Genomic DNA, 11,064 nt, shown 5'->3' on the forward strand with positions numbered 1-11,064 from the left:
TGTATATTTTTGAGTCTAAAAATCCTTGAAAAATTCCATGAAAATTCATACATGTTTCTTTACTTTTTTTTGTGGTCCTTTTATGATATTTGTTGTGTTAGAAAATTGATAAAAAAAAAATAGTATGGTGTTTTAGTGCTTTAATTGTGAAACTTTATGTAAAAAGCCTATGAAAATTGTGTGATTTCAATTCCAATTCTTGATGGATGTTTTTTGATTCATGATATATGATTTGTGAAGGTCTTGTTGCTGTTTGAATGTGTTTTTACTATATGTGTGTGCCTTGTGTTTAGTTACTTGCTTTGCAAGATTTGTTTGTGAATGAATAATGAAAATATGCTTAAGTTCATCATTAAAATGCATGGTCTCTCATATCCCTTTGATTCCCATTTTAAAATCTGAGTTCATGTCTTTAAAATGCGTTAAAATGTGAGGATTATAAGTCATGTGAGCTTTGTATTTTGTGGTGTAATTTTAGCTACGCTTTGCATCATTTTTTGCTATGTTTTGTGGTAATTTCTTTGCTTTTGTTATAGTAACTTTTACTTGCTTTATTTTCTTGATATTATCATGTGCTACTAACTCCTTCATTCCATGTTTCATGCATTCCATAAGGCATCTCATTCTCCATCTTATATTCTTGGTCTTTATCTTTCTCGCACTTTAAAATTCATGCAAAAATTAGAATGTAAAGCCTAGGGATTTTGTACTTTACTTTTATGCAATTTTAATTTCTTGCAAGACCATAGAATGTAAACTAGGGCATGATGTAAAGGACAATGGATTCTAATGATGTACACCGACACAAGCACCGACACATGCACACACATCACATAGATATCTTTAGATATATGCCTAGGGTATGCATGTTTAGATGTATGTTTAGGATTGCATGTTTAGATGAATGCTTAGGTTTTATGCTTAGAAAAATCAATTTTCCAAAAAATATGAACAGTATCACTCAAATCATTTTCTAAATAAACCTTGGGATCAAAATCCCATTGTATTTTCCTTTTTATTTTCTTAATCAAATTTCAATGAAAATTAATCATACTTGACTTTTTTTCCAAAAATAGCTAATCAAACCCCACTTTTTCTTAAATCTCATGCCTTTAAGGCCTCTCAATCTCCATTCTTCAAATTCCAATTTTCAAACTTAAAATCAACCAACAAAAAAACAAAAACATTTTTGGAAGAGAACTACGATGGATTTGATCCCTTAAAAGGGTACGTAGGCAAGGAAACAATATCCCTTCAATTCAAATAAAATAAAAAAATTCAAACATCTTCTTCTCCCTCCAATTCTTCACTTAGTAAACTCTTAGGTGTAAATAACTCTTTCAAATAGCATTTAAAAAGTAGAAAGTAAAGACGGTTCCTATAGGATACTATAGTCGTTATGGGTGCCTAACACCTTCCCGTAGCGAAAACAACTCCCAGACCTCAATTCTCAAGGGTTTTGCTTATTTTTTCCCTTCCCAAGAAAAAATGAGATATCAAAGGTTAAAAAGGTTCAAACGTAATCAATGTTTGACACCCGAAAACCAAGATAAAACAGCGGTCTCTTCTCAGTCATATTCCAACCAAAGATAATATGCTCATAGGTGCGATTTTTTTTTGACATTATTTGGTACTTGATTTCAGATTGGTTCGTCTTTGTTATTGTAACTATGAGATCCCTTTTAGATAAACTTTTGCATTTTGGTTATTTAGGTGGTTAAACAAAGCAATCTTGTTTGGCTTTAAACATAGTTTGGCTTTCTTGCGTTTGGGTCCTTTGAAAAGAAAGAAACATGTGCATTTTTCAGCATAAAGAGAAAGGTTTAAAGTCTCAATGTGAAAAAAATTAAGCTCAAGTCTTAATGATGGTTGAAAGCGAAATACACATCGTTCTTTTTTTACTACCATTGTTGGTGGCTTAATCATCTATAGTGCTTGTCATGTGTTTCATAGCGTCTTCCATTTTTGTTTTGCTTTTGTTTTTGATTTTGAACTTTAACATAGTAAACTATCTTTAGTTCGTTGCTAGCACATTTTGTGTTGGAAGGACACCCTTGATATTTTTAATATATCCCTTGTTGCCCGGGGGAAATGGTTATTTAATCATGGTGAGCGTAACTAAATTTGTAATCTTTTTTTTTTTTTGTCGCAGTTTGATATAAGATATATTTAAATTTATACTTGACAAAATTTATTTGATTTTTAGTATTATTTATTATATAGTATACAAAATTTCATGGGTTTTTTGGAAGAAAATTTCGGTTATAGATATTTTCTAGATTATACTTGCACGTAATAGATGCAGAGGCCGCAGTTTGAACCATGGATATCCTATTTATTCATCTTAAGAGGTGAATGTCTAGCCACTAGACTATTTGAACAATTTTTTTTAATGATTTGAAGAATTATGTTTAAGTACCTCTCGAAAAAAGAACTAATTTTAAATAAATTAAAATTCTTTATAACTCTAATTACAATAAAATTAAGTTTTTTTTTATTGTAGACGGACGAAATGACAAAATCATTATAAATAAACTTACACACAAAAGTGGAGATGTTGGAGTTCAAATCCCGACGACGGTGTCCGACCTAACAATTTTGGCATTTTGTCAGTTGAATTAGAATTTGTGGACAACTTTTGTTTTTATTTAGGGAAAAATATATAAAATAAAATAAGTGTTGGTAAAAAAAAAAATGAAAAATAGAGACTTTTATTTAAGTGTATCATATCATGCATTACTAAAAAAAAGAGTATATCCTTGACCAAAAAAAAGAAGAGTATATCATGACATGCAGAATCCACACAACACAATCACGCAAAACCTAACCTAACCAACGCCCCCTCTCCTCCACAGCCGCCGCCGTTAATTCCAGTTTGATAATGAATGATTCAACAAATCGCAACGCCATATACCTAATCGAAAGTCGCATCGATGAACTAGAGAGATATCGAACCAACAATGAACAACTCGCTCGCATTGATGAGTTGAAGATTATTCTTGAAATTCTTCTTGCAATCCCTCCTCCACCGCTCTCGGCCATGGTTGATTTGTCAGATATCGACGTCATACGCTCAAAAGTCGTATCAAGGAACTAAAGGTATTTCCAATCTACAGGAACAAGTTATTAAGGAGGTGGAGAATCTTCTTGCAATTCTTCTTCATCTTAACAAAGAAGATGTCGACATGGAAAACCTACATTCCAGTTTTACTCGCGCCGCAATAGTTCGAATCAATAGGCGTATCGATGAACTAAAGGAAGGTCCAACCAATAAACGAGTTATTAGTGAGTTTAGTTGTCTTCGTCGATCTTTTGTTCGTCTTCTCGAAGGTCAGGTCCACGATTTCAGTGACATACGTCTCGTTAAGGCTATTGTCGACTTGCTTTCCTTTGCTTCACCGGAACATAGTTCCTTTGATCCAGATTGGGTTGATAACCTAGATAACCTTCCTTACTGTGATCCGATGCTTCTTCTTGATGAAAATGATTTGGAAACTATCCATCAATTTGTTTCGATACCTCATGTTTACAACAATATGCGTATTAGGGACGCTATTTCGGAATTCTGTATCAATGCTAACTGGTGGCTTTTATGCAATGCTGATGCTGTTGCTGCTTTTCATCGTCCTTTGTGTGTCAGATTGAAGAAGATCATTTCTGCAATCAACAATCCTAATCCTGTAGTAAGTCCCTAATTAGTTTGGTTTTTAAGAATTTTAAATTTGGTTAAAATTAGTTATATTACGTACCTTGGTTATTGGTACTGTAGTGTGTGTTATATTAAGAACCCGATTCACACAGTTTCAATTTACTCCTAGGGTATACAACTTCTTAGGACAGTGCATACTCATAAATACTATGTGTGTGATCTCATAGTACCATCTACTTGACTCATGGATTGAATCTCAGAGTCTTTGTTTAAGAAACCTTTTCTGCTTAGATTAGAATATGCACTGTCTAGTTTCATGTAATGCACTAATCTATAACTTGCTAGAGGGTTCATGTTCTAGCATTTGGAATTGGAATGTTGTTTCGTTGTATTGAAATAAATCTTGTTTCCGTGTCTAGGACATTTTTGTACTAATGCTGTAGTCTTTAGATTGTTTTCTAGTTTGTCTTTGTTCTTATTAGTGTAACATCTGTTGTAATACTCTATCTATATAATGTATACTATTATGTAGCTTATTTTGAATGAGTTTAATATTTGCATGTTTTTTTAGATACCAGAAATGGGAAGGGAAAAACTCTATGACGACCATGGCCGGCAATCTAATAGTTCAGACGGAAAACGATTGAAAAAGAACAACAAGAAAAGAGCTCCGTAAGTATTTTGATATGTCATCTATCAATGTGTATGCGATATGTTTTTATACATTTGTTAAGCAACATGGATGCATGTGATAAAATGCACTGCTTGCTAGATACTCTTACTAGGAAAATCTGCCCTTTTTAACATCAAGCAAGCATTTTAATTGTTTAGAGTTAACGGTGTACAAAACCAAAGAATAATGTTTGGTAATTGATTAAAATGCTATAGGTTCTCAAGAGTTTGAAGTCTGAGCATGATGGGGAAAATGCTAGAGCAAAAGGTGAGGATGCTATGATGCTAGAGTTTATGGCGAGGATGTTAGAGAAAAAATGAAGGAGATGATGGTAACGACAATGAAGGAATTTGTGTTCGTGCACTCGCCGTTCTCTCATTTGTCTGGGATAGGAAGGCTAATCTACCAAAAAAAGAAATAAATAGGAAGGCTAAAATGTTTCAATAATGTTCATATTTAAAATAGACCATTTCATGCAAAAATGAGTCATTTTGGAGACAGAGTTCAGAATGTCCAGTTTAGAGTTTTCACATATGACTAAACCAAATGTTTAGAATGTTGACATATATAAATTATATTTGATATTAAATTATGTTTAAAACATCATCTCTCAAAATCTTGCACCACTTGGATGCTGCGTGTTAGGATGTTCTAATTCTATCATTTCTTTTTGGAGGACGTTATGCACTTCTCTTTCTAAATCCTTTATAACATTCACCTTTTTTTATTGGTAATACTATTCAAATTATTCCACCATAGTGAGCCACCTCTACCCCCCAACCCCAACACCAGCGCCGCCTCTAATACTATTCGAATTATTCCACCATCGTGAGCCACCTCTACCCCCATTGGTAATACACCTCTTCGTATCTTGCGGCTAGGATTTTAAACCATAAACTCTCACACTCCTCCTTTAACCTCCAACATCATCCACTAAGTAATGTCAAATTGAATTTCCAATTTATCCAAGAAATTTTTCTAGCGCCCCCCCCCCCCCCCCCCCCCCCCTCGTATCTTGCGGCTAGGATTTTAAACCATAAACTCTCACACTCCTCCTTTAACCTCCAACATCATTCACTAAGTAATGTCAAATTGAATTTCCAATATATCCAAGAAATTTTTCTAGCGCCCCCCAAAAAAAAAAGTGAAAATAGACCCAATACAGGAAATGGTACTTGCGGGGGCCTTAAAGAAGGAAAGAAAATAGACTAGAAGTGAGGACAAGACTTCAAAAGAACCAATCAACCGACCAAGGAAAGGTTTATACTCTTCCACCCCGTCAATCTATTTTTAATTTCGATCTAGCTAAGGGACGCCAAAAACTCAACTTACGGGAGTCGCAACCAATAGGTAGCCCCAAATAAAGAGAAAGGAAACGACCTTGTCAACAAAAAATCAAGAACATTGACACCGGCTAACATGCTCTTATGGAATTTGACTTTAAGACCCGATAACGCCTCAAAAAGGATATGCAAAGCTTTTAAAGCGCTCTAATAAGGCCCTCGTCTGATCGACCGACCTTATAACCCATAAAAAGGCCGGCCTCCATCATAACATTTATCATAAAGTTTATTCCTTTTGCAACTATCAAGAAGTGAAAAGGCGAAAGGGGATCATCTTTTTTAAGCTCTCTTTCAAATTTGAACTCTTTTGTCGGACATCCATTCACAAGAACTAACGTTGAAGTAGCACTAACACATTCCATAATCTACTTGCGCCACAAAGTTGGGAAATTCATTTGCACCAACTCATTTACTATCAAAATCTCATCAAGAATTTGATTTAAATCAGATTCTTGATGGGATTCTAATAGCAAATATGTCAGTTAATTTGACATGGTGGGAGTAATTATGTTCTCCATATTCTTTTATCATAAATATTATTTATCGAATAATACATAAATGTGTTTGGTAAGTATTTGTTTTACAAAAGTTTTTAAACGTTATTTAGTTTAAAAATGAAGAAAAAAGTCCAATAGAAGGAATTGGAAAGTTATGGTTAGTTAGGAATTTTCAAAATATGTTTGTAATAAAGTAATAGGTGTTAGGATAATTTAAACAGTCATAAAAAAAAGATAATTTAAACAAATGAGGATAGTCATATCTAAAGTCTAGTTCATTAGAAGAGTTTCATGATTTAAGTATTGAATTGAACATTTTTATCTACGTCACTCCCAACACTATGTGAGGCTATTTTGATTGATACATTTCTGTTTTTAGCACACCAGTATTGGGGCTCACATGATGTTTATTGGTTAATCAAAAGTTTCTTGTTTAAATTATTTGACTATAATGCAGTGCAAGTTGTTAAGGGAGAGAGAAGCATGAAGCATGATAAAGCAAGCCAATCATTCATTTTGGTTCATATATGGATAAACAATAGTTTTGTCAAATTTATAGGAATGATTATTCCAATGACAACTTCATTTACAATCAAGACTCAACTTATAATCAAACCTCAACTTTAACTATAAAAATTACAAAAATCAAATATAAAACACTAGAATCACTTTTGTCGATTGAGGACTTATACTTGGCCAAAAGTTACAACCAATGCCGTGCCATATGGTACAACTTTAACTTTCTTTTTTAAAAACACATCAAATATTTAAAAACTATAAACATAATAATCACTATATATATGCATTATGGTCACAAAGTCTAATGGATATACTAACCAAACAAATCATATACAACTTCTTCCATCTAATCAATCACCATGATAATATTTAACACAACAATAATAGTTAATCAATAATAGTTAATCCTTCATCCATCTTTAATAACTAATAGGGACATACTTCATCCATCCATCTCACTTGGTTGATCATTTCCAATGTTTCTTTTCAAAATGACTACCTGAAAAGTAATTCAAGTAAGAATTATTTCATTATATTGCAGATAATATATTCATCTATATAATACATGTATGATGTATGATATATTTTGCTTTTGGACAGTTGGTATTTTTCAAAAATCAATAGCATGCATATTGCATTAATTAAAGGCTTATTATACATAGATTAATGGTAATCAGCTTCATTTTTCCTGCATATAATTTAGTTTATTATATGCTTTGCATATGATTAAAGGTAGTTGATCCTTGAAAATATATATGGAATTTAAAATATTTACGTACGTGAACGAGCTTGGAGGGATAAATTGTTGCAAATATGCTCTAAAGAACTCTTCATTCTCCTTTTGCAACTCCCTCCACACTGCAAAATGAATATACATTTAATTCACATAACCATATATGTTTCCCAAAGTGTAACATAAGTTTCAAGAGTAATGAAAAGACTATAATCAAGACCTGTAAGAGTAACAAGTGGCTGAATCCCTGCATGTTCTTCTAGTGCCTTTATGCATTGGTCTTGACTCATGTGAAAGATCATGCATCTCTCTATGAGATTTTGAACCTACATTTTCCATGCATGAAAGTTTTGGAGCTTATTATGATATTGAAAACAAGGAAACACATACCATATAATAATAATATTCTTTAAAGTAAATTATAAAAAGTGCGCAACATATATATTATAATATAATATAGATTAATATTACCATTCTAATATAGCTATGTGGATGACAATACAAACAAGGAAGAGGGTATTGGTGAGTGTGATCATGCATTGTGCTTAATTCTATTGCTAATGGACAAAACAAATAGAATAAAGAAAGAAATAGAAGAAAGCAAACAAAGAGAAAAAGTACATAAGATATATTGAGTATATATGTTTTATATAGTATATAGTATTTTGAGTATAGCAATGATGAGTGTCACGTTGTGTTAATGAAATCCAAAGGATAGATTTACCTCATCTTCAAAGAGATAAGAAGAGTGGTTTTCAGTTCCATATAATTATATAATGTGTGAGTGAGAAGGGAAACGATCTTGTCAACAAAAAAATCAAGAACAATGACACCGACTAACATGCTCTTATGGAATTTGACTTTAAGACCCGACGACGCCTCAAAAAGGATATGCAAAGCTTTTAAAGCTCTAATAAGGCCCCCGTCTGATCGACTGACCTTATAACCAGTAAAAATGCCGGCCTCCATCATAACATTTATCATAAAGTTTAGTTCTTCCGCAACTATCAAGAAGAGAAAAGGTGAAAGGAGATCATCTTGTCTAAGCTCTCTTTCAAGTACTGACGTTGAAGTAGTACTAACACATTCCATAATCTACTTGCGCCACAAAGTTGGAAAACTCATTTGCACCAACTCATTTGCTATTAGAAAGAATCTCATCAAGAATCTGATTTAAAATATTTGTTTAAATCAGATTCTTGATGAGATTCTGATAGCAAATATGTCAGTTAATTTGAGATGGTGGGAGTAATTATGTTCTCCATATTCTTATTATCAGAAATATTATTTATCGAACAATACATAAATGTGTTTGGTAAGTATTTGTTTTACAAAAGTTTTTAAATTTTATTTAGTTTAAAAATGAAGGAAAAAGTTCAATAGAAGGAATTGGAAAGTTATGGTTAGTTAGGAATTTTCAAAATATGTTTGTAATAAAGTGATAGGTGTTAGGATAATTTAAACAGTAAAAAAAAGGATAATTTAAACAAATGAGGATAGTCACATCTAAAGTCTAGTTCATTAGAAGAGTTTCATGATTTAAGTATTGAATTGAACATTTTTATCTACTTCACTCCTAACACTATGTGAGGCTATTTTGATTGATACATGTGTGTTTTTAGCACACCAGTCTTGGGGATCACATGATGTTTATTGGTTAATCAAAAGTTTCTTGCTTAAATTCTCTGACTATAATTATCCAGTGCAAGTTGTTAAGAGAGAGAGAGTAGCATGATAAAGCAAGCAAATTATCATTCATTTTGGTTCATGTATGGATTAACTATAGTTCTGTCAAATTTATAAGAATGATTATTCCAATGACAGCTTCATTTACAATCAAGTCTCAACTTGTTTTTACAAAACAATAATCAAACCTCAACTTTAACTTTAAAAATTACAAAAGTAAATACTATAAAACACTTGAATCACTTTTGTCGATTGAGGACTTACACTTGGCCAAAAGTTATAACCAATACCATGCCATATCGTACAACTTTGACTTTGTTTTTTAAAACCACATCAAATATTTAAAAACTATAAACATTAATAATCACTATATATATATATGCATTATGGTCACAAAGTCTAATGGAAATACTAACCAAACAAATCATATACAACTTCTTCCATCTAATCAATCACCATGATAATATTTAACACAACAATAATAGTTAATCCATCTCACTTTGTTGATCATTTCCAATGTTTCTTTTCAAAATGACTACCTGAAAAGTAAATAAAATAAGAATTATATTATATCATTATATAATGATATAATGATATTCATCTATATAATATATATTGCAGATATTCATCTTTATGATATATGTATTCTTTCAAAAAAAAAAAATAATTATAATATATGTATGATATTTTGCTTTTGGACAGTTGGTATTTTTTAAAAATCAATAGGATGCATATAGCATTAGTTAATGGCTAATTATATACATAGATTAATGGTAATCAACTTCCTTTTCTTCCTTATAATTTAGTTAAATTTATTATATGCTTTGCATATCATTAAAGGTAGCTGATCCTTGAAAATATATATGGAATTTAAAATATTTACGTACGTGAACGAGCTTGGAGGGATAAATTGTTGCAAATATGCTCTAAAGAACTCTTCATTCTCCTTTTGCAACTCTCTCCACACTGCAAAATGAATATACATTTAATTCACATAACCATATATGTTTCCCAAAGTGTAACATAAGTTTCAAGACTAATGAAAAGACTATAATCAAAAGACCTGTAAGAGTAACAAGTGGCTGAATCCCTGCATGTTCTTCTAGTGCCTTTATGCATTGGTCTTGACTCATGTGAAAGATCATGCATCTCTCTATCAGGTTTTGAACCTACATTTTTCCATGCATGAAAGTTTTGGAGCTTATTATGATATTGAAAACAAGGAAACACATTCCATAAAATAATAATATTCTTTAAAGTAAATTATAAAAAGTGCTCAACATGTATATTATAATATAGTAGCTTAATATTACCATTCTAATATAGCTATGTGGATGACAATACAAACAAGGAAGAGGGTATTGGTGAGTGTGATCATGCATTGTGCTTAATTCTGTTGCTAATGGACAAAACAAATAGAATATAGAAAGAAATAGAAGAAAGCACACAGAGAAAAAGTACATAAGATATTTTGAGTAGTATTTTGAGTATAGCAATGATGAGTGTCACATTGTGTTATCCACACATATATATATCATTATCTAGAGTGAAGGGCCAAAATAGCTCATGAAATCCAAAGGATAGATTTACCTCATCTTCAAAGAGATAAGAAGAGTGGTTTTCAGTTCCATATAATTATATAATGTGTGAGAGAGATGTCACTTTCTGTTTTTCATATTTCTTTTTAAGGCTGAATTTTTGCATTGATTAAGATAAAAATGTGGACAAGGGTATAGCCACATGAGCTTTAATACTACCTCATATGTTTAATTAAGGGGGTCCTACATTCGTGAAATGCATTGAATTTGGAGTGGTCCTACAAATGCAGAGGAATCACTTGTTTCCCTACAAATGAAATGAAATGAAATGAAATGAAACAGTATATAATAATTTATATTCAATTCAACGTGAAAAGAACACAGGGAAAAAGTACCACTTTAATTTTAAAAGCAATTTCATTTCAT

The 11,064-nt window shown here is 31.7% G+C and overlaps 3 protein-coding genes across 5 annotated transcripts; 1 reads left to right on the forward strand and 2 right to left on the reverse strand.

Annotated features, from left to right (window-relative positions):
- Window positions 1-2,991: 2,991 nt before the first annotated feature.
- LOC146900327 (uncharacterized) lies at window positions 2,992-4,928 on the forward strand. Its single transcript, XM_085737900.1, has 3 exons — window positions 2,992-3,683; window positions 4,221-4,321; window positions 4,538-4,928. The coding sequence occupies exons 1-3, from the start codon at window positions 3,186-3,188 to the stop codon at window positions 4,551-4,553; spliced, it is 615 nt and encodes a 204-aa protein (XP_085594026.1). The 5' UTR covers window positions 2,992-3,185; the 3' UTR covers window positions 4,554-4,928.
- A 1,959-nt stretch (window positions 4,929-6,887) lies between these two features.
- Window positions 6,888-8,099, reverse strand: LOC146900328 (uncharacterized). 2 transcript variants are annotated; one of them, XM_085731487.1, is made up of 4 exons: window positions 7,886-8,088; window positions 7,635-7,740; window positions 7,461-7,539; window positions 6,888-7,180 (listed from the first exon to the last, which is right to left on the reverse strand). In XM_085731487.1, exons 1-4 carry the CDS (start codon window positions 7,952-7,954, stop codon window positions 7,177-7,179), a joined length of 258 nt encoding a protein of 85 aa, XP_085587613.1. In that variant the 5' UTR covers window positions 7,955-8,088; the 3' UTR covers window positions 6,888-7,176. The 2 variants fall into 2 exon arrangements, with proteins under 2 accessions (XP_085587613.1, XP_085587614.1); XM_085731488.1 differs by having other exon boundaries at window positions 6,929-7,176; window positions 7,886-8,099.
- Window positions 8,100-9,343: 1,244 nt separating this feature from the next.
- On the reverse strand, window positions 9,344-10,619 carry LOC146900329 (uncharacterized). Of its 2 annotated transcripts, none has more exons than XM_085731484.1 (4): window positions 10,414-10,619; window positions 10,164-10,269; window positions 9,988-10,066; window positions 9,344-9,635 (listed from the first exon to the last, which is right to left on the reverse strand). In XM_085731484.1, the coding sequence occupies exons 1-4, from the start codon at window positions 10,561-10,563 to the stop codon at window positions 9,608-9,610; spliced, it is 363 nt and encodes a 120-aa protein (XP_085587610.1). In that variant the 5' UTR covers window positions 10,564-10,619; the 3' UTR covers window positions 9,344-9,607. The 2 variants fall into 2 exon arrangements, with proteins under 2 accessions (XP_085587610.1, XP_085587611.1); XM_085731485.1 differs by having other exon boundaries at window positions 9,344-9,639; window positions 10,414-10,610.
- Between the last annotated feature and the right edge of the window lie 445 nt (window positions 10,620-11,064).

This window comes from Medicago sativa, chromosome 8 (assembly GCF_051527215.1).
Source record: "Medicago sativa cultivar Bolivia chromosome 8, Bolivia_mono, whole genome shotgun sequence".
Taxonomy (NCBI): domain Eukaryota; kingdom Viridiplantae; phylum Streptophyta; class Magnoliopsida; order Fabales; family Fabaceae; genus Medicago; species Medicago sativa.